Genomic DNA, 24,267 nt, shown 5'->3' with positions numbered 1-24,267 from the left:
TGCTTTCCCTGGAATGTTTTAGATGTCCAAATCATATTTTTGCAAAGCAACAGTTAAGGCTTTTTAACTTTAAAGCTAGGCTATCATAAATGTAAGAATGGAAGTTTTAACAAGAAAATACAATGCTTAGCAGTTCCTTTTCTGTTGTAGTGTAGTTGATCTCTTCTGTGTTCAAAGCCCTGCTGGTGAAATTACTGGTTACCTGTTTGTTCCATTTATGTGATTTTAACCATGTCAAATCAAAAACACTAGCTGTAGCTTCAAAACAACTAGCTCTGCCACCATGCTACCAAGAGACTATGATATTGTATCTGAGATTATGTATTGTCAAGAGAGTAATGCTAGTTTTCTTACATATTTTGAAAGTTGTGATTACTTTTTATTGTGACAATTTAAGTATACCAAATATATTCCAGCATAGTTACGTTATCATAAACCTTTATTTGTCACACCGATATGTTTGGTATCTCTCCTTATGTTCAATATAGCGGTTTGTGTTTCCACACATGGGTCTACCATCTTGGTGACTTCAGCTCGTGGGTATAGCAAAAAATAAAATGTGTTCTAGTATGGTTTAAGAGTTAAGGTGGACTCAAAATGATCCATTGGTTCCGTCTGACACCCATTAGTCCGCCATCCTTCTGTCTATGAACAAGTCAAACAATTCACAATAATCCTTACATCAATCAAATACTTTTCCATTTTGATTCTGCTTACTGACTATAAGGCTTAAATGGTGGTGAAAATGTATCTTTCATGGGTTGATGATCATTAAGTTAAGCACTTATTAATCACAAAACAATTTTTTTCACTCTGATATTTGTTAATATATTTTCAATTTTAACAGGCAATTTTTTTATCAATCATCAAACCTAGATATGTTTTAAATATTAGTTAAAACATTTAATGAAAGCAGCTAAACAGGCAAACAAACTAAAAAACCTTTTACGATAATAAAGGTTGCTGGTAATAGATATCTTTCTAACATTTTGTAATTATTTCATTCATTCATCCATCCATCAAAAGTTAAAGTTTTTTTTGGAACGAGGGGAAAATAAAAAAAAATTAGAGGGAAATTAGGGAAATTTCATGGAAAAGGTGGTGACATCAGAAATGAAAGGGCACATTATAATGTCACCCAAGATGGCGGTAGTCATGTCAAAGGTCACAGATCCAAATATGCGCTTGTAGTTACTATATCTAACTACCAAGCTGTAGACGGGCCAATGGGTTTCAGTGTGGGAGCCAGTGATCCGACCACTCGGCCGCACGGGGTAATGCTACGTGAAGTGTTGTAGTGGGGTTTTGGGTTGGAGTCCAGGACCGCTGGTTCGGTAACCTGCTGCAATGCTTGTTGCAGAAGGCACTGGACTTCTGCCTCGCCAAGCTCCAGGCGGGAGACTGGGTGCACATCTTCCCGGAGGGTCGTGTCAACGAGAGCAAGGAGCTGCTGCGCTTCAAGTGGGGCGTGGGGCGGCTCATCTACGAGTCTCCGGTGCTGCCCATCGTGGTGCCCATGTGGCACATCGGCATGGATTCCATCCTCCCCAACGACCCCCCCTACATTCTGCACGTGCACAACCGCATCACGCTCAACTACGGCCGCCCCATCGAGCTGGCCGACCTGGTGACAAGCCTCAGGGCCACCAACGCGACCACTCGCGAGGCTCGCAAGGCCATCACGGACCGGCTGCAGCACGAGCTCATGATGCTCAAGGCCGAGACAGAGAAGCTGCACGCCATTGGTGCTCCCTCCTGACGGCTCATCCTGTCACCATTGTGTTTGTGATATCCGTTCATTCGTTTCATCCTGGCCCATTATGTCTCTGCAATTTCTTGTACGTTCAAGATCACCAAGATGTGCTCGTGAGTCAGGGCTAGGCCCTAATGTTTATCTTAAAAGTAACAATTCTTTGCCTGAATGATTTGGAACCCACTTTAATTTTAGATTGTTTAATGCATTTAGCTTGCTGTGTGCTATTTTTAATTTTAGCCTTTCAATTTTTTGTATATGTGTAAATCATGTTTGTCATATTCTACAGGACAGTTTAACTGAGAATATTATTTTATCTTGAGACTACGAAAGCATAATGTGAAGTATGTCTTGTTTAGTTTTCCTTAAGCATCCATAAGTTCCCTGAGAGGTAAAGGTGTATGATAGGTATCCTGTACAGTTATGATCAAAGAGCCTTTGCCTTTTACTAATGTATAGTGTCTGTAAAGCCACAGCGTTTGCTTACTTATCAATGGTGGTGTACTTATTCTTGGTGCTGATCTCAACCATTTTATGTTTTTCAAGATTTTGACAAAGCTGGGTGTTGTGTACATCTTTTGTATTTAGTTCTAATAATATGTTTTATAGGTTTATTCATGGTTTTATATTGTCATCCTTTACCTTTTTCTGATGTTTTGTTATTTTCTTCTATTGTATTTTCTGAAAGGAAAGTTATGCTAATTTGAAGAGATTGAGCTGCAACTTGTCGTACTTAACAGGTCATTTTTTGTGTCAATTCTTATTTTGCTTTTGCATGCTTCTTGTGCACTTGGTAGAACTAAGATGTGTTGAACGTCGTCCAAAGCACGGTAGAATAGTGATGAAGGGCATGCTTAACTTATTATTGTATTTGTATTAATTTTTCCACTGCATAATTTTAAGAAAAATTATTTAAACTGATCACCCTCCATATTTTGAAAATGCTTGTTAACTAGTTCCAGACTGAACACTTCCCCTCAGCTTTTTGCAGTCAAACTAAATCTTATCACTTGAAATGGTTGCATCTGGAAGTGGTGCCAGGCAGGTCATTGAGGGGGTTGTTGGTTATATCATATTTGGTGATGAGCAAGTCGTTGAGGGGGTTGTAGTTCTTTATTTTGTGCCAGGCGGGTCGTTAAGAGGTGGTTCTTTCTTGTGTGGTCCCAAACATGTTGTTGGTCTGGTTTTTTCTTGTGTGTTGCTAGGCAGGTCATTGAAGTGGTGGTAGTTCATGTCTTGCCAAACAGGTCATTGAGGAGGTGGTTCTTCCTCGTGAAGTGCTGGACAGTTTGTTGAGGGAATGGTAATGTGGTGGTTCTTTGTGTCATGCTGGGCAGATCATTCGCGTGGTTATTTCTTGTGTGATCCAGAGCAGGTCGTTGAGGTGTGGTTCTTTCTTTCTCGTGTGGTGTAGGTCAGGCCGTTGAGGGTGTGATAGTTCCTCGTGTGGTGCACACAAGTCATTGGAGGGGTGGTTTTTTCTTGTGTGGTGTCAGGCAAGTCGTTGAGTTGTGATTCCTTTTCGTGTGGTGTCAGGTAGTTGTTGAGGGTGTGGTAGTTTTTCATTACTTGCCAAACAGGTCGTTGATGTGTGGTTCTTTCTTGTGTGGTGCTGGGGAGGTTGTTCAGGGGATGATTCTTACTAGTGTGGTGCCGAGCAGGTTGTTAAAGGAATGGTATTTATTTATGTGATACCGATCAGGTCGTTTAGGGGGTGGTTCTTTCTCGTGTGGTCAAGGGCAGGTCAATGAGGTGGTGGTTCTTGCTCGTGAAGTGACGGCAGGTCATTTAGGTGTGGTTCTTTCTCATGTGGTGCCATGAATGTCAATGAGGGGTGGCTCTTCCTAGTGTAACTCACCTTGTGTTCTGAAATTAAAAGACATTAGAATGACCATAGAAAAACTGGGTACAAGTATACATCCATGAGGACCAGCTGCTATAATGGATCTATGTAAGAGCTCGGCAAGTTGCACAGGAACGTAAGTCAGTGAAACTCCAATCGTAGGACTGTTTAAACCCCACTGTGAACAAAAGGCCACAGTGGACAAGTTAATCGAGACATCCAGAAAAGGACCAAGGGGGAGGGGGTGTGATAAATGTCACAAGACAGATAATTTTCACTTACCAAGTGGGGTAGAATACCAGACATTATTCCATGGGGTTTGAGAAGTAAACACACACACTGCAATAAATTCCATTAAGATCCTAAGGCAAATTTAAATTCCGCAAAAATACATTGCTATTGTTGGCAGGGAAGACACTCTCTAATGCTTCGGAACTACATCCCGGTTATTAGGGGTTGATCACCACAAGTTGCGCGATCAAGAATATATGGCGACTCTCCTGATTATTGGAAGAATGTATGATTAAATCCGGCGCTAGGGGCTTGGCACGTAAGGTAAAGGGAAACTGCCTTCAGATTGGCCAGCAAGGCAGGCCGGGAGGGGCCTCAAATAAAGAATAAAAAACTATGCTGGAGTCGCACTGTTAGCATACCAAGCAGGGCAACCAAGGATGGTCGAGTGGTGAGTGGTGCAATCCTACGAGTGACAGAATCACTATCTCGGGAAGCTTCTCGCAACTACCGCGAGAGTGTGCACCTTGGCATGAGTGCTAGACTAGGAAGTGGGCAAAGCGAGGGTTGCTCTCTGGGGAGCAGGAAGGGAATTAATTAGGATGTAAGTTTAGATTCAAGGTTGCTACGGTCAGGGAAAACCGGGAAAAATCAGGGAAATCAACAATATTTCTGGAATTTACTGCACATACTCAGAGTATATTTCAGTAATATATTTGTAAAAAAAATCAGTTATTTTCAGTAATTAACAAATTACCTATTACACCATTAACGACAAAATTGTACACAAGAAAACCACACACAAACTTATAGCACTAGAAATATAAAAAATTCAGCTAAACCAAATAGGCCTACTTAGAGAGTTCAATTTAACTCACCTATTTGAGCAGATGAATGTAATTTTCAACTTAGTCCTAATAGTTTATGTACAATTTCAATTTTCATATATAGTAACTTCACATCAGTTCAAATGGCGTGCACATGGATGCCCTCTTTTTTCACACACGGGATAAGGGATAAGGCTAAGTCTGTCAAATCAATATTCTTATAATGTTTCAACAACATGTGTAAAATTATATACAGTTAAAATTTGATGTCCCAAGAATTTCACTCAATTATGGTGACTTTTGCAACATTTTGTTAGTTGCTTTTTTTGCTCGAACAAGCAGTTCTGTGCTGAATTTTTGTTCGTAACATACTATTCCACTAGCCATCATGTGAACTTTTTGTATGATTAACGACTCTTAACAATTTGGACCCTAATGTAGAACGGAATTCTGTTTTGTTCTTCCTGACTATGCTGAATATTCTTTCACAAAAGAGGAATGCACAAAACTGCTAACATTACTTTTGGGACAACACTGAACTTAGGCGCACCATCAGCAGTTTTCATATTCATGATTAAATGCCATGAAACATCCATTCTGTCACTATTGAGAATTTTTGGAGGGAGGTTCTCTGCTTGATACCTGGCAAACTCAAGTTCCAAATTGGACGTTTCCTCCTCACTTAGCAAGAAACTGAATTTCTTACGGAAAAATTCCACAGTCATGTGTCATGTTATCACGCTGATTAACATCTGCAACTGCTGCATGAATCAAGATTTCACTGTTGAGTGGAAATTTGTCCACATTGTATTTACAGGCTGACTGAAAATATTTCCTGACACTGTTGTAGAATACAGTAATATTTTCTTCACTTAGTCCTACACTACTGTCTTTCATGTAGGACCTAGTTTCGAAGCCAATCACAAGACTGTCGTTTTCTTTTTGTGATTTTCTGTTGCAATACTCTACTGCCAAGACACTGTCAGCAGTTCTGATGGCTTCAGGCTTAATAAATCTTACATACAGTTCACTTAGCAAAGATAGGAGTTCACCACGAAGAACATGAATAAGTGGGTTCTCATTCTGCAGCAAAACATTAACCTTTGTGAACACTGGAACAGTACTCTGAAGAAAAAGACAGTACAACTTTGTAACTGGTGAAGAAATAGCTTTTTTAATCCTATCAAATCTACTATTGGAGGAAACAGGCTTAATCTTGCTGACTGCAATCTTTTTTACTGGTCGGTCATTGGTTGAACCATGTTTCTTGCGTTTACTTGATTTAGCAGACTGACTGCTGGAGGATTTGTGGCTCGCAATTTTTTCTTTTGAAATCAGTTTTGTAGGTTCACTCGTTTTAGATTTAGGACACATTCCCAATTTATTAGATGATGTAGACGTAACACTTGCAACAAACTTACTAGAACTCACTGGAGTGGGAGTGGAAACATATTTTGGCGTACATTTGTTTCAAGCTGAGTCAAAAGAAGACACTGAAACAGCCAACACAATTGTTCAGTGACAGCCATCTAGTGCTGGTATGTTTCAATATTTTATGGGTTGCTGCATCACAAAGAACTTGACACTGTTTCAATTTCTGATGATGCAGAGCACTTTTGTCCAAATAATAATACAGATCTATCAATAAATCTTCAATAGAAACAGGTAACTCTTTAGCTGCTTTCTGTGCAGCTATATGTATTTAGTAATAAAGGCAGCAGTTCCTTTATGGAGGCCAGTCATAGTGGAACATTTATCAGTAGCAAAGCAAATGCAGTTGCTCCATGAAAGGCCTTTATTATGCAGCTCTTCATTTAGGAGTTTGAAAATATTTTCCCCAGTATTTGACTTAACACAAACTGGAAGAGCCAAAACTTCAGGAACTATTTTCCCTAAATAAGATCTGTAGGCTGTAACAACTATCGGGTACAGAGTTTCCTCACCAGCATGATGACTACCGTCGGTAGCGATACTAAAAGCTGACCTCACCGTATTTCTCACGATTTCCTCTTGGGAAGCCTCTGCAAGTGTCTGCATTACAGCTGTAGTCTTGGTTCGTTCGCAGGAGTATTTTTAATAATTTTTGAATCGGGACACATTGCCTTTAATAACGTGCCCATGTGGTCTGCTACGGCAAGCGGTATGTTATGTTCCACTAAAAACATAGAAAAAAGCACTTCCGCATTTGTTGTAGGATCGACGGCATCACTCTTAAAAAAATTAGTTACAGGCTTGTTCAAAGTTTTCAATTTAGAAAATTCGACATGTTTTTTGCTATTTACGTGACGCCGGCAATCGTTCTTCCCGCCATGTTGTGTGCTAAAGTTACATTTACACAAATCACAAAATACACGTTCTGATACACTTGAGGCACTTAAAGATGTCCATAACTGAAAATATATTGGACGGTATTTCTGACCAGCTTTTGGTTTCGAATTCATTGTCGAAATTTAGAAGTTTACGCGCACATTTTACTTTAACTTCACTCGCTTGGCTATCAAAAACAAACAGAACAGCAGCGCTACCGCAGCGGCGCAGCATAGCATTCCGCGGAAGAAGCAACTCGAGATAAAACAAACGAAGCCGGGCGCATGCGCTTGAGGCTGCTTCAGAGGAATGGCTGTTGTTTTCGCCACACGCCACACTTCGGGTAGATACGTTAAACCTATTGTACATCTTTGGGCAAATGCTTGTTGGCTGACAGCAGTTGCCACTAACGGAATGTTGTTAAATCTATGGCAAGTTGTGACGTCACGCAACTTGAACAATAACAAGCACAGATACGTAAACACTAATGCTGAAAGTAAGATTTGTGATTTTGAAAATAACAAATTCCGTAGTTTTACAGGAGCAATCGTAATGCCGTAATAAAGAACTATTATTCGTATAAATTATGGAAAATTCGTAGTACTTGGCACCTCTGCATACTATGCACAAAAAAACTTTTTGCAACGCTGTTAAAATATAAAATATTCAAGTTATTTAAGAAAACGTGTTTGTTTCTCCTGTAATTTTTTATTTTGTCACGACAGACAAGACTGCATTTAAAAATGCACAATTAGCCCAGTTAAATAAGACCCTGACGTGGAAAAAATTGTTGGAAAGCTGAAAATCATCTTAAAACCTTTGGTTGGCATCCAAATAGAGTATCCTGAGTTTTCACCCTCACAGGTGGTGAGCTTAAGGAGGGGGGTGGAAAAAACTGTGAAATTATCGGACTTTTTGTGTTTTTCACACGTAACTCGAAAACGATGCATCTTAGGTTAAACTTAGCAGTAAGCATAATTAAAGTGTGTATTATTATGCGTCGAATAAGACCATAAACGTCCAAATCAGTTTAGTGGTTTCGCCGCAATTGACATTTTAATATTAGAAATGTTTTCTATATTTGTAAATATTTTAATTTTTCGCCTGGTTACCGTCAGATATGATCTAAACCACCACTCATATCAACAAAAACCACAAAATAAAGTTGTAGAGCATTAAAGTCTAAGTTGAATAGACACTTAATTGCAAAAATCAGCTTGATTCTTTGCGAGATATGTCCGATAATCTGAAATCCCAGTTATCATGAAAATGTTGTGCCAACCACTCACCCCACCTCACCCCACCCTACTATTTTATATATATATATATATATATATATATATATATATATATATATATATATGTGTGTGTGTGTGTGTTAGGGATGTGCGAAAGTGACTTTTTCCACACGAAATGAAAGTGAAAGAAAATTTATCAAGTTTCGCGAAAGTGAAACGAAAATGAATTTTTCTATGAGATAAATATATTCTTAACGAAAGTTAAGCGAAATTTTTTAATTAACAAAGAAAAAAGTGCCCCAAAATTTGCTCTTCAGTAATAAATTCTATTACATAAATCATTTTGGTACCTTTTGATATATATATATATATAAATATTATTATTTAATATAATCAACATCCGCCCTAGACCACACAACACAGCCCCATGTCACTCGTAAATTTCAAGAATCAATCCAGATCTTTCAGCGCACAGACTATTTCCTTTACAGTCGTAATGTCGCAGTCTATGATAATATATTTATCATGTGCATGGTACTGATGAAAAAATATGTGAATACTGCAGAACGGCCGCCATCTTGCACCACTGTCACACATGGCTAGCTCAGGAAGCTGTAGACCAGGCAAGGGACATGGTCAAAACAAAACATAACAAATGGTTGCTGCCAAGTGGTCATTACACGCAGTGACTTGTTGACCTTTTTGTCTAATTGGCTGTATATTATGAGGATTTTATATGCCAGTCAGAGTATGTAAAATTTAAATAAAGCAGACGACAATGTTTTTGTTTGGCTGTGCGCGAATAAAAGTAGGTACGTTCTTTGTTTATGTCTATACAGTAAATACTAAATACTGTACTAACAGTTCTGGAATGTATGTTTTACGAATATAGTACCTACATTACTGTTTGAAAGCAAATGAATCAGGTAATTTTTCAAATATTGCATGATTTTGTTTTGATACCTAGGCCTACTGTAATCACGGTTGAATTTTGTTTACTTTATCTGCCATGTTTGTTCAAATTATGATTTTACCGTATTTTCATTAATGTGAGTTTTTTTCATCACCACGTAAATTAATCTTGATGGAAATCTTTTTTCTAATTAATGTCTTTATATGATTTGCATATGTTATTACATTATTAGTAATAACAAGCAAATCATATAAAGACATTACAGTAGAATCTCAGTGCTAAGTACTTACAGGTACCTCAAGTTTTTGTACTTAGTACTGAAACATGCATACATATCTTTACAAAGAGAAAAAAAATATATAAAAAATTGCTACAGGAGAGCCGCAATGCCATATGTATTAGCAACTGCGACTTGCTTTTTTCCCCTTGTCTAGTTCTCTGAGTATATCCACTTTTTCCTTAAGCGTGAATTGCTTTCGTTTCTTTTTATCTCCAGGTTCATTCATATTGTAGCACAAATACAATGCGGTGTCTAAATAACGTAACCTGAAAATAAACTCAACAATAACATTAAACAATCCCGGCACAGACATCAAACAGTATTTTTAGCGTAGCGTAACAATTTTGTCTAAATAATTAATACTTCTCTCAAACTTCCGTCTTTCGATGTATCGAATGGTGTTGTGTTGCTCACGTCGCATACTACGTACGGTATAATCTATGGTTGTGCGCGCAACTGTTTGTTAACTTTGTTTTGAGAATTTAGAGGTTAGAAAATACGTTGCGGTGGTATTTGTGTATCTTTGTTCTACTACATTAATCATTTAGCTGGAAATTTATTTACCAGTTTAAGTAAATTTTGGTGTAGTAATGCCACGCTACTAGTAGAATTTTTACGTTATAGTGAAAATATGATACTTTAAACTGAAACCGTTTTGCATGGCGAAGATACGATTTTTGGCAGGAACTTAAAAAAAATTCGTTAAGTGAAATATACTTTATAATAAGGTACGTTATTGTACCGGTATTCTACTGTACATTTTTATTAAATTACGAGTTCTTTTTCAACTAGAACAAACGGAACTTCGGTAAGCTATTGAACTTTCGTTTGGCTCGAAATATTTCGCTAAAAACGAACTTCGACAGATGAAATTCTTACCGAAATCGAAAATGAAAGTAGCAAAATTTCGATTTCGGTATCGGTATACCGAACATTCGCACAACCCTAATATGTGTGTGTGTGTGTGTGTGTGTACCTAAAAAATGTGTTTTATGAATGAGGCTTGTTATGGTTGACACAAAAAAGTAACTATACTAAATTCCCAATTATCCGTGTTAATTGGGACCCACAAATGCCCGGATAATTTAAATCCAGTAAAAAACCCGGATAATTCGATTCACGGTAAGGGCTCTGCCATATATGAGGGCCGCACCATAAATTTGTCTCCAGTAGAATTCTGAGCACAATATAAGTCTTTATGAACTGTGTCACAGTTTAGTGGAACGTAAACACTATGGCTCTGTGTCGCCATGCGGTCTTACTCCGTCTGCTGTAGAGGCGGCATTCACCGACTCTTCTTCCTTCCCTCCTTTTTTTATTTATTGTTTCTACCCTTCGCAGCAAGTAATTCTTCCTCCCCCCCCCCCCCCAGTTTCTCCCCCACCCTCCCCCTTATGCTCCACCTCTTTCTCGTGTGTCCATTCGTCCAGCCGAATGCCAGCCAGATACATCACTCATCCGGCACCAGCTGGGCAGATTGTCAGCTGGCGACACCGGGGAAACGAGAGACGGGAAGCAGCAGTCAGGTCATTTCCCTCGGGTCTTAATAGGTTGACTGCTGAGGGGGTGGGAGATTAGAAGGGTCGGACCAGCTATTTTACGCGGTAGTAGGGTGGTTTAAAATATAGACAGGCCAAGCATAAAAATGTGCCACCCTCGCCCCTTGGCGGAAGAGGAAATGTCTTCTTAGGCGTCCAAATAGCCCTCCATCCCTTCCCCCCTTCACAACCCGCCCCACTTCACATTATTAGTCTTCACAGTAAGAAGATCTGACAAATTTTGGTCTGGCCTATGGTCAGATATGGCCATAGAACAGACCTTGATGAAATCTATGAAAACGGAAGGAGGTGTAAGTCGCGGAAGAGGTGTAACGGACAGTGTTCTAATGAAGTGGGTATCGTCCATGCCTGCAATCTTGGAGATATGTCTACAGTTAGAAAAATTTTGTGGGGTCACTTTCAGTACAGTAGAGCAACACGTGGATGCCAGGCCATCAAGGATCACTAGAGATGAGCTGGATGTGTTGAAATTTACTGAGTGGTTATCAACACACGACCCTTTGCCGGAAGGAGAATGCATTATGTCAATAGGCACCGGAGTGGTGGGGGACGATACGATAAACTGTCACGAGGCATACGAAATTGGGCTGAAGGTCATTAGACAAATAATTGGCAGCAATTTCAAAGATGTGAAATTTCAAAGGAAAATGCGAGTGACTCCATTGAAAAGTTTCAACTCCAAAGTCACGATCCATGAACAAGAAGTGCCAGTCAATCCTGACACAATCTTCAGGAGGATATCTCTTTTCATAAAGTTCAATTCCGATCTCAAAACATACTTTGAATTCGAATTGGCACCCTACCCCCTTTCCATATTTGATGAATCAGGCATGAGGAAAATTCTAAAATTCATGTTATATGACTTATAAAGCCCCTTGAGAGATGAAGATGAGGAAAATCATGATTTGTATGACCCAGTCTATGTCATTGATGGAGGTTTTCTTTTGCACAGAGTTTCGGTATCCGGTGCTCAGTCACGTTCGTCCGTCGTAGCCGGTCTGCCGCCGCAAATACCTGTGCCTGGGAGGCGAGGACATTGTTGATGACGTCGACGTACTCCTTTGGGACACCGTGCTGAAGATCCTCTAGGCGGATGACTGACTGAGGGGGACTGGGGGGAACCTGGTGCATGCCGTACACCGTCCAGTGCCCCCGGGTGCCGAAGTGCATCCGGCCAGCTCGTACTTCCACGGTGGCGTCGACCTCGTACAGCCACGGGACCCCCAGGATCAGCCCCTCGCGGAGCTCGGGGACCACCCAGGCCTCGATGTGGCTAACGTGACCAACGATGCTCAATGTTACCTGAGTGATGCCCCCTGCTGCGACGACGGCGTCCCTGGTGGCCAGCTGCACCAGCTCCCTCCGTGGCGTCACTGCCTCCGCTCTCACCAGGTGGGCCGCGATGTAGGTACGGCTGGCGGCGGTGTCCACCAGGGCCAGCATCTCCCGTCCGTTAGCGTGGACGGGAATTCGCAGCAGCTCCTGCTCCTCGGGGCCGACCTGCCCCAGCTGTGCAGTCGTCTGTCCCCCACCGCCCCCGGCCTCCTGGCCGTCCGGGCGTGGGGAACTCGCGGCGAGGTCCGCGGCTTGCTCTGGCGCTGACGTGTTGACGTTCCGGTGGCCCACCTTGTCACTGACAGGTCGACGAGTCGACTGGTCCGGCCCCGGAAAAACCTCCGTCGGGGCCGCTGTGGTCCTGGCGGGATCCAGTTGTCCCTGCACGGGAACTGCTGGCGGGATGCCTGTGTTGATGCTCCGGTTGCCCACCTCGCCGACGGCATGTCGACGAGGCGGCTGGTCCAGCTCTGGTATAACCGGCTTCGGGGCCGCGGTGGTTGTGACGGCATTCGGCTGTCCCTGAGGTTGTCCTGGCGCGGGGACAGCTGACGAGGAGCAGGTCTGTTGCCCCTCGCTCCCTGGCGGCGTACGCGATGTTGGTGTGGTAGGCGCCGGCGGTGGTCTACGAGTCCTGTCGGTTACTGGGTCTGCCGGTGGCTGGCGGGCCGGGGAGCGGCACCCAGTTGTCCCTCCGTCCCCGGTCCTGCGTTTCCCGCCTGCGACGTGTTGCCTTCGCGCGCCTCCTCCCACGCGGCTCTGGTGGGGCACAGGCATAGCCAATGGTACGCCTCCGGGCAAAACCGGCATCGCGGCGGACGCTCGTCCCTCTCTCGCGTAGCTGTCCGCTCGTGACGTCCTCCTCCTGCTGCAGCTGTCTCCGGACGTTCCCTGGGGCCACCACGGTCTGTTGTCTTGTGCGGTCCTGCGCCGTCGGCGTAGCTCACCACGGCCATGTCACTGTCCGTGACCTCTGTGACGGTTACCCCCCGCGGCCCCGAGCGGGCACGGGGAGCTCTCGCGCCCCTGAGTGCCGTCCTCCACTGCGACATGTCACGTTCGATCACGCGGGCGAGGGCCACGAACTCCTCCGTGTCATGACCAGCGGCCGTTCTCATGAAGGGGCGGAACTCTGGTAGCAATTGTTCGACAATGGTTGGCAACGCCGCACTCACGTCCCCACTCGTCCCCAATCGGCGGAACATGCGTAGCTTCTCGTAAATGAACTGCTCCGCACTCTCGTCCTCCTCCTGGTTTCGGCAATAAAATGTCCGCAAACACATTGCACGCGCCTGATCGTTATCAAACCTAGTCTCGACTTGGCGTACAAAATGTCCCCACTCGGTATCAAAACTCCCGGCCATTGACCACCAGTTTCTTGCCTCGCCGCGGAGCTGTCCCGCCACTCGCGACGCCCACTCTGCCCGTCGCACTTCGTATAGTTTTAGGAGGTGTTCGCACTCCCGCAAAAACTCCCGCGGGTCCTCGTTGTCTCTCCCCACAAACACTGGCAACTCGAACTGCGTGTTCACGTACCGCACTACCGGCCCCTCCACGTCCGCGGGCCTGTCCCTCTGTCCCCGTTCACAGTCCTTGTCCATGCTGTCCGTGCCGTTCGCGCACTCGGCCGCGCCGCCGGACCCGCACACTACGTTTTTCACGTCCATTTTCGCGGAGTCTCCTTCCTCATGCATGTCTGTTTCGAAACTTATTAGATCGTCTCTCTCTTGTTCCACCTGCTTCCACGCCATCCTGTCCTCCGGTGCTACTGATCCGGGATGGTGATCACAATCTGTCCCAGTAATACAATCCGATCCTACCCGGCGCGTTATCTTCAGTCGGAGATACCGCTGCGCCGCCGTCTTGTATTTCTGTCGCCCCCGCGACGCGCTATCTCGCCGAAACGTCTCGTGTTCGCGCCGTTCCCGCGCCGCGTTATCTCTCCGAAACGTCTCGTGTTCGCGCCGTTCCCGCGCCGCGTTATCTTACGCCGAACGTCTCCGGTTCGCGACGTTCCCGCGCTGCGTTATCTCCCGCCGGCGCGCCGGCGCGACGTCTCGAGTTCGCGCCGCTCCCACGCCGCGCGGCTACACCTGCTTCCGTCCTGCCCTGCACCTGCGCGCTTGCGTGCGCTTGCGTGCGCTTGCGTATGCTTACAGCCACACTAGTTGGGCGCCAAATGACGTCTGTCGGCTTTAGGCCCCTGATTTACCGCTCATGTAATTGTCCTGTTATGCCCGTACTGCTCTCGTCGGAGAGTTGTGGGTCCAGGCCGACGTGGCCGGGACCGGGAAATGCGGGACCTGGAGGGAGAGTGAGGTGGAGAGGAATGTTGGTAGGCTGTCGCAAGGAGAACACGGCATTGACGATTTCACGAGCCTATTTTTATTAACGTCTTAAAGCCTGCCCGCAGCCTGGCGGAACCGTCGCGGAACAAGCGCCCTACCCGCGGCGACCCGGACTCCCTGAAGACCGTACTGTTCGCGAATACGTTTCAACACGAATCGAAAAGTTCTCAATGCAAAACTGACCCCGTTAGAGATGACACGGTGACGAAGCGCTGTACGTACGCGGCCCGTTACGTAATGTCCCTTAAGGCGGCGAAGGTTCAGAAACCTGTAATAACACGTTCGCGCTCCAGAAACTCTCAGCTGGACACGTCTCCCGAAAAACTCGTAAATCAAGCACGTTGATGGTTCGCGGAGGCAGCTCAGCTGCCGCGGCAATCTGTGAACTGAATGAACGACTAGCCACGAGCGCAAGGTACGCGCCTCGCGGAGCGGCGTACACGTCTGTCTCCGCTCGAGACCAGGACACGACTGACTCTCCCCGCCCGCCCGCGGGCCGCGGGGAGGGGAGGGGAAATCGGCCGGCGTGGGAGAGGTCCCGTCCCGCGGCGCGCCAGGCTGTGGTTACATATTAACACGGCGAAACCCTTCAGAAAAGTTACAGAATTATTTATACAACTTAAACGAGACATTAATTAAACAGCGAATTTACACAAGAATTAATAAATAAATTAAGTTATTTACATACTTTTAAGACCCGTGATCGTTTGCAAATATATACACACAGAGTTCAGTTACACAGAGAAAAACCTCACTGGCATGCTAGGGCGCACGCGGGTGCGTCCCTGGCCGTCGCACTTCATCGATGTAGCACTGGGGAAACACACTACCTCAGGCCCCCGTCGGTGGCCAGGTACGACCTCTGAACCCGGGAGGCACGACGACTGTCGTCACAACATTAACCTGGCTTCCTTGCCCCCCCCCCCCCCCCCCCCCCACAAAGGCAGCAGCTCGAGAGCATAGCTTTAGGGCCTACCATCAGGTCCAAAAGTGGCTCGGTGTCAATAAAGATGCACTCAACTGGGGATGGAAAAACAGCAAAGTTGGATTGGTCCCCATCACTACTGAGAAAGAGGCAGCCCCACTGAATGTACTCAAGACAATATACTGTCAATGTGAAAAAGGATGCAAGGGATCCGGTTGTAGCTGCCGTTAAATGGGTCTTAACTGCTCCTACATTTGTGTAGCTTGCAAGGGGCAGTCATGTGCTAACGCAACAAATGTAGACACAGCTAAAGCCACTGACTCAGAGCACGATTCTGCAGCTGATGTATTGTCAGGTAAGTCTATTGCCCATTTAATGCTCCTGGTAATATTGTTTTAGTTTGTACAGTTATTTCCACCACAATAGGTATCAATATTGTTCACTTATTCAAATTACCATTCATTTACTGTTACTGATATATCATTATACTTCTTATTCAGATGCTGAAATCATGGACCCCAACCAAATGAATGACGGTGACGAAACAAGCGACATTGAACACAGACCTATCCTGTGCCTGCACTCAACAGTAGCCATCTTCTTCCAGGCTAGTCGATCCCCAGATATCCACATCTCACGATCAAAACCATCGACATCTAAACGTAGAACATTATCTTCGCTTACATATTTCTTCGCAACTGTAAATATAGTTATTTATTTTTTTGGTCAATCACAAGCCTCATTCATTCCTTTCTATAACCCGTTTGGCAGTATGTATAGGATTAGGGAGGGGGGGGGGATGCACAACAACTTCATAACTGGGATTTCAGATTATCGAGCATATCTCATGTTGAACTAAACGGATTTTCGCAATTAAGGTATCTTTTCAACTTAGAATGTAATGCTCTACAACCTTTTTACTGTGGGTTTTGTTGATCTGAGTAGTGGTTTAGATAATATCTGACTGTAAACAGGCGAGAAATTAAAATATTTACAAATATAGAAAACATTTCTAATATTAAAATGTCGATTGCGGCCAAACAACTGAACCGATTTTGACGTTTGTGGTCTTATTCGACGCATAATAATATACACTTTAATTATGCTTACTGCTAAGTTTAGCCTAAGATGCATCGTTTTCGAGTTACGTGTGAAAAACACAAAAAAGTCCGATAATTTCACAGTTTTTTCCACCTCCCTCCTTAAGCTCACCAACTGTGAGGGCGAAAACTCAGGATACTCTATTTGGATGCCAACTAAAGGGTTTAAGATAATTTCCAGCTTTCCAACAATTTTTTCCACGTCAGGGGTTTCTAGGGTCTAATTTCACTGGGCTAAATAGACTTTATAGCGTGTCCCGTGATTTCAACTAATCGATAGGGCCTGATCGTGGAATAGCATGAGGCAGTGATGTACTTTGCGACCGATTCTTTGGCGATTTCGATTAATCGATGTGGGCAAATGAAAGTAAAATTCTTATAACGTTCATGGCGTGCAGTGGTTATTTCATTATTTAATAGCATTGGTAAGTGAAAAAACTACTGTTTGTATTTTTTTCGTAGATCGTGCCTATTTTTCTTGAAGATTAACATAGAATTTGATTTGGGGGTTAATGAAGTTAAATAAAAAGTAGCGTAAAACATTTGTCTTCCTGGTGGACCTGGCTTTTAGGTTATTGAATACAAAAACTAATGTGTTCAGATTATTGTTTGCTTAGTCCGTGTTCCAATATGTAGCCGTTTCAACATTTTAAGTGGGTCTACGATTGAAAAAAAAAAATTAGAATTATAAACTTAATCTCTACGCCTACGAGTACACGGTTAAGTATTATCCCGTTTATGATTGAATTAGTGGTCATTAATTCCAGCCAATAAAATCGGGCGAGAATGGGCCATGTTATTTAAGCTGAATTTTAGAATTTTTAGGTATTGTTTGCATTTTGAAGTGTGTTTTCGGTTTGGGATCGTTGCTGACTGATATTTCGTTGAATGTAAATTTTTTATTCATGATGAAATTGGTTATGTACCTACTCCAAATACCGGACACATGGCTATGATTGAAATAAAAAATTGCAGCATTTCAAATCGTAACCTCAAATTCATACATAAATCAGAATCTAATACATATACAGTCAAACCTCTCTGAAACGACCCCTCACGGTTCCCAGGAATAGGGTCGGAATAGAGGGGGGGTCGTAATAGATGTTTTCCGAAATTTTCAGTTGATTTCAACCCCCCCCCCCCCCCCCCAACCCCTTTTCCCAAACCGCTACTCGCTAAGAAACCAGCCATACAATGGCAGGATGCTGTCACTCACAATGCTAGACGGCTGTGCTTTAAACCTTCATGACAAGTCCGTCGCCCTACAGGCCACCTCTAAAGAAAATATGTCAATAGACAGTTTATTTTTACTGGTTAGATTACATGTACGATTTCTTGCTTGCCGTAGTTAAATACACTAGAACCCCGATGTCACGAACCCCGGATTTAACGAAGCAGTGATTTTACGAATACATTCTCGAGAACCGTCAAAAAATTGGACATTTTGACCAAAATGTGAAAATCAGAAGAAAAAAAATTTAAAACAAAACAAAATGAAAGATTATTAAAATCTGTTAACTTTAACACACAGCGTATTTTTTGTGTCGGCTTTAATATTTCCAATAATGTTCATGTGAGAATAACAAAAAAATAATGGGACATTTCCTTTAAAAATACGGCAGCAGTAGCTTGTGCAACGTAAGTGGGAGCGCGGGAATATCGTCTAGACAGGCTGGCGGCAGCACAGGCGGCGGATGCATGACGTCATACGGCTTACCTCTCCTTCCCTTGTCTAGACTTCAAGGTTCATCCCTCCCAGGCATACAAACCATCGTGTCTCTCTCCCCCTCCTACTTCAACGTCCTTTGGCATGTGAAACTGTCAACATCCTTCCTCACCTTCACCAAACTGTGTGCGACTAAAGCCAGGTTTGTATAGTCCAGTTCTGGTAAAATGAAAAATTTTTAAGGGCCCCCGCGACAGCCATTTACCGTTAATTGTTTTGATACAAATTGTTTGTTAGTTACACAACATTATTTCTGAAGGAAAATCACTGAAACTTCAAAATTTATTTAATGGAAAAATTTAGCAGGGCCGTAAAAGTATTCATTTTTGCCGCAAATGAACTATACTCGCCCTTCCTGCCGGACAACATTCTCGGCGCGTGACGCATGGCAACTACAGTCGTGTGCCGCGCACAGCCACGAAAAACCTACGCAATTTCCAAACTATACTATATATCCGACTGGAGTCTGTTTACGAAAAGCATTTAAGAATTTGTTAATGGTTCTTTTGAGATAAAATGGCTAAAAGACATGTTTTCGAAGTTTTAGGTGTAAAAAACCCGTTACAAATTTCTTGAAAGTATCATAGGGAAATGCATTACACCTTTATCTTTATTTTTCCGCCATATAATGTTATGGTCACCGCTCAAATTTCACTGTTATCTGACGGGAACGAGATGACTGCGCGCCAGTTCAGAAGCCTTGCACTTAGAGGTTTTACCGCGCTAGAACTACCATTGAGCGTCGATCTTATCATCCCGCTTCACTAACACACACGCTGACCAGACGGCGCCCTAAAGCTGATTAGAGGAAGCATGTAGAAATGCAAGGCAGGAAATTTTTCCAGCTTATCAACCAGGACCCGGGCAAGTCTTGACTATTAAGCTTTTCACATTAAAATATAAGAGACTTGTATTGTGTAATTTCGGTGTTATTTAGCGGTTTTTCTTAAAAATCGCTTTTTTCGCATTTTCCATATAAATTCGCGGAAAATTTCGCGATTTCGCGATTCACCATATAATCGTGGCCCTAGTTATTGCTCGCGCGAGAGGAGAACGTGGAATGTTAGAAGAAAGATAAATGCGGGGTAGACAGACGGCAGCCAGTGTGTTTCCTGCGCGGGGAATAAGTGGCGTAGCCTTTTTTTTTATGCTGGGTGAAGCGACCTTTTTCTATCAACCCACGGGAAAAATTAATTGCTTGAGCTGTCAAAATAAACATCGCTGCGGCAGTTAAAACAAGTCGAGGCGGGCGTGCATCCAGTCGGTCGCTGTGTATTGTCAACCGATAGTAATCAAAATCAAGAGAAATCCAGCAGGTAGCTTTGCCTTAACTGCGTACCACACTAGACACTCGCAATAAGCTAAACGTAAACACGTTGCCACAAAAACCTTTATCTGCACCCTGCCGACAAAGGGACGTGGAATGGGGGTTGTTAAGCGCTGACAGCGGTCGACAGGAAGCACTCGGCAAGAGAAACGCAGCAACACGTTACTCACCACAAGAAACTTATTTTCTGTCTGTTTATCTTCGGATTTTCGGCAATTTTTTCACGGTTCCTCGAAATCGGGTTGTAATAGAGAGGTGGTCGCAATAAATGGGGTCGCAACAAAAAGGTTTTACTGTATTTAACTTTAATATATAAATACTAGTTAATGTAATCCTAATATATATTTCAGACCACCATGAAAAGTATTTACAAGTAAACATATATATTCATGGATTGTAAATTCATGGATTGTAGAACAGCAAAATTTAACCAGAAGCAATCAGAATAATCCATTTCTGAAATATTAAAACAATGTACATAATTATTCCAATCAGAGCTTTATTTTAATGGTTCGTGCAATTTTCTTCTCTGTTTCTTATAATTTCTTGGCATGGTGCTAATATTTCTGTATTTCGTACTTCTTTTGTACTAAATCATAACCTGTTTTCCCAATGAAACATTTTGTGCCAACAACACACAGTGTTCCCTGGTTGGTTGCTACTCATAACTCTTAAAGATAAAAATATATGTATAACCATTATTGTCCCGTCGTAACTCCTACACGACATTCATGAACCATTCGACTAGTAGCCTACACATAGTCATACCTATGTTAAGTAAAAGACCAATTTTAATTTTTAATCTTCAACCCACCTTTATCAATTAGCTTTTTGTGTTTTGTTGACTTTCAGTTGGAACACCTTGACTTCAATTTGTCTCTAGGTGTTCCATTGCAGTGCTTTCTGTTTCTGGTTACCCTTGTTTGCGTTGTGATACACCATTAGGTTAGTATGGAAAGTGGAAAACTACAACAAATGTGAGAACCAGATATGTAAATGTTTGTAACAAAGCGTGCAATAATTTTTAATTAATATGTGCTGAAAAAATTTGTATAATTATATGCTACAAATAAAATGTGTCATGGGTCAACCTGATATTTTTAAACAGAAATGGCAGATATTTTAACTTTTGTGATTTGTGTTTTGCCTGCTTGGAAAAAGGGTGTTACACAAATTGCAGATCGCCAAAATACATCATAGCTTTTGTCACCAAAAACGGGTTACATAACCATTTTGTTTGCAAAATATCGCTGTAAATATGTAGAGTAACGGTATATGCGGAAAAAAAATGCTAAAATTCCGAAAATACTTTTATTATATGCTCTTTTACTTCCTCTTTTCAAAACGACCGGCGGAGATAAGAAATTCCAAATACTTTAGGAGATATCGAATTTTTTAATTTTGCAATACAAGACCTGTGCAACCATTCGACCTTCGGCATTTTTGTTATTTTTCCATGTGTTCGTGAATGCCAAATTAATAAAATGGTCGATTAGGTCAGGTCAGTTACATTATTAATACTTTCAAACTAAGCCAGCATTAAAAATAATGTGAATTTTAATGGCTGTTTAGTTTTAAAATATTTATAATGTAACTGACCTGACCAAACAAACCGGTGACAAAGGATGAACAGTAGGAACTAAAATGGTTGATTAGGTCAGGTCAGTTATATTAAAAATACTTTCAAACTAAGCGGACATTAAAAATAATGTGAATTCATTTCAATGGTTGTTTATTTTAAAGTATTTATAATGTAAATGACCTTACCTTACAAACCGGGACAAAGAATGAACAGTAGGAACTCACGTAATTTATTTTTTTTTTACTTATTACTTGCACAACAAATCCAAATAACAAAAATAAAACATTAAAATTTGAAACGTTAAAAACTCACCTAAGTTAAAGGCGGGTACAATTCCTTTGCCATTAGTAGAAAATGATTTAGTCGTTCACCTACGTCGCGGGAAAAAAAAAATCATACTCGTAAACAAGAAACAATGGTGGCCGCATGAATGCACAGGTATTGTGATGAAAATTTAAAAATTTTATATCTCCTAAAGTATTTGGAATTTCTTATCTCTGCTGGGTTTAATGAAAAGAGGAAGTTAAAGAGCATAGAATAAAAGTATTTTCGGAATTTTTAAATTTTTTTTAACAAATATAGCCGAAATATTAAAATTAAAAAATTTGATATCTCCTAAAGTATTTGGAATTTCTTATCTCCGCCGATTGTTTTGAAAATAGGAAGTGAAAGAGCATATAATAAAAGTATTTTCGGATTTTTAGCATTTTTTTCGCATATACAGCTACTCTACATATTTACCAATATGGCAATTGGAACACAGCGATAGTTTGCCTAGGTCTATTTTGTCCAACAGGAAGAGAGAGTGTTTTTCATCGTTAGCTGTGGTGTAGCCTAGCTATAGTATGGTATTTCAGTGTTTTGTCTCATAGGTTTTGCTATTGTTCGCAGGTACAAATAACAATGTCTTGTTCAAAGAACAAAAAATCAACTTTCAACCCACAGTGGTTGAACGATCCTGAATTAGCAGCATGGGTGTCACCATGTGCTTCAGATAGATTTTCGATATTCTGTAGATTGTGTAAGAAGAATGTGCTTCGCAGTAATATGGGTAAACAGGCTCTTACCAGTCACATGAAAGAACAGAAGCACATTTTAGCAAAATGTGGACAGGACACATCATATAATATTAGTGTGTTCACGACAAAGAAACAGCATACTTCGCAGAGTAATGAAATCAGAGCAGGACCTTCAAAAGTAACTGTACCTGAAACAACAAAAGTAGTGGTAGAAGAGTCAGCAGTGAATGAACCAGTTATTACATCAGAACAATCACAGCCTATACTAAAGTCTCAGAAACGTGGATTGGAAACTTTCTTAATAAAATAAAATATAACAAAAGCAGAAATATTGTGGTGTCTACAAACTGTTTCTGTTCATGCATCAATGTATGCTGCAGGGAAAACAACTGAAATTTTTGTAGCTGTTTCCAGATAGTGAGATTGCAAAAGGACTTGTGCTTGGAAGGGCTAAAATGGCATACACGATTGTCTGTGGATTAGGTCCCTACTTTCAATTTCAAGCTAGAAATGATGTTCCAGACAGTGATAGTTTTGCTGTATCCTTTGACGAGAGTCTTAATAAAGTAAGCCAAACCCAGCAAATGGATTTTGTCTTTCGGTACTGGAACAAAGAAAAAATGAGGTTGTTAGTAGGTATACGGGGTCCACATTTTTAGGCCATACTACATCTTCAGATTTATTGGCAGCATTTAGAAAGGAGCTTGTATCCTTTAATTTGAAGCATATGATACAGATAGCAATGGATGGCCCTAACATAAATCTCAAGTTCTTTCGTGATTTGAAGAAAGAACTTCATCAAGATCCACAAGGTGTCTAGTGACCGGGAAAACCGGGAAAGCCGGGAATTGTACGGAAATTATAACTGCCAGGAAAAATCCGGGAATTGTAACAGGAATTTTTCATAAATCCGGGGATAAAAACAAAGTTTTATTAAAACGTGTTATGCTGCATTTCATTTCTGGATCATCATCGCTGACCAACAAATACCGTTAAAAACTATCAATAAGTTTTAAGTGGGACGCGAGTCTTCACAGGTCCATGCGGCGCCCGGAGACAGCGCGATAGACTTGGCAACACTGCTTGTGTGACTCACCCACGCGAGCGCACGCACACACACCAGTTCACAATCTCTCGTTCAGACGTCTGGCGCCGTCTAACAGCATTCTGCCGCCGTTTTCCGCTATCCAGTGTTTGTGTTTCGTTGCAATGCGTGTATGTGGATTATTAAGTATTTACAGTAAAACGTAAGTACTGCTTTAATTTTCCAAAGTGGAATATTTGCATTCAGAGGTGGCGGAATTTGTTGCTAATAATTAGAGACCTGAAAAAATCGCGATCGCGATAAACTCGAAAAATAACGCGAGTTGTAATGTTTTGAAGTTAAAAGCGATTTCATAATTTTTTCAGACTTTTTCACGAATTTCTACGAATTTTGCATGAATTTGTGCATTTTCACGTCTTTCCCATCTCAGAATACAACACCAAAACCACCCGATATCGTCACGTACCAAGCTTAGCTGAAAAACTACACGTTGTGCATCGAAACAGCGTTACGTATGCCTATTTTAACTGCTGCTGATTTTCATAACCTCCTTTAAAATGTCCGGGAAGGTTGCTGTCTTTTGATAAGTAAATTCAAACATATTCTGTTTGAATTTTTATACTCTTAAGTTTTAAATTTAAAAGGTAAACCAATTACAAAACAGAATCTCTGTAAAATCTTATTTAAACATTTGGTTTCGGTTCAGTTTTTTTTTAATTATATGCAGTCAAATAAAATTGCAAATAAAAGTAAAATAACCTCGCTTTTTGTTGCAAATTTTGCGAAAAATAACACCGCTTTTAAGAAAAAATAACCACTCTTTTTTCAGGTCTCTATATAATAATGTATGCATTGACAAAACACATTTCTTTGCGTTGTTTGGCGTTCAGTTTCCTTGCAAAGGTCGTA

At 41.8% G+C, this 24,267-nt stretch overlaps 1 protein-coding gene across 1 annotated transcript in view; it reads left to right on the top strand.

The window, feature by feature from the left end:
* LOC134527331 (tafazzin) overlaps positions 1-20,802 on the top strand; it is a 115,409-nt gene extending 94,607 nt beyond the window's left edge. Inside the window, exon 4 of the mRNA XM_063359907.1 lies at positions 1,361-20,802. Within this exon, the coding sequence (XP_063215977.1) occupies positions 1,361-1,759 (399 nt within the window). The 3' untranslated portion in view covers positions 1,760-20,802. The remainder of the gene's footprint in view (positions 1-1,360) is intronic.
* The last annotated feature ends 3,465 nt before the right edge of the window (positions 20,803-24,267 follow it).

This window comes from Bacillus rossius, chromosome 1, assembly GCF_032445375.1.
Source record: "Bacillus rossius redtenbacheri isolate Brsri chromosome 1, Brsri_v3, whole genome shotgun sequence".
Lineage (NCBI taxonomy): Eukaryota > Metazoa > Arthropoda > Insecta > Phasmatodea > Bacillidae > Bacillus > Bacillus rossius.
Note: the sequence above shows the minus strand (reverse complement) of the source record. Positions and strands in the feature narration are given on the sequence as shown.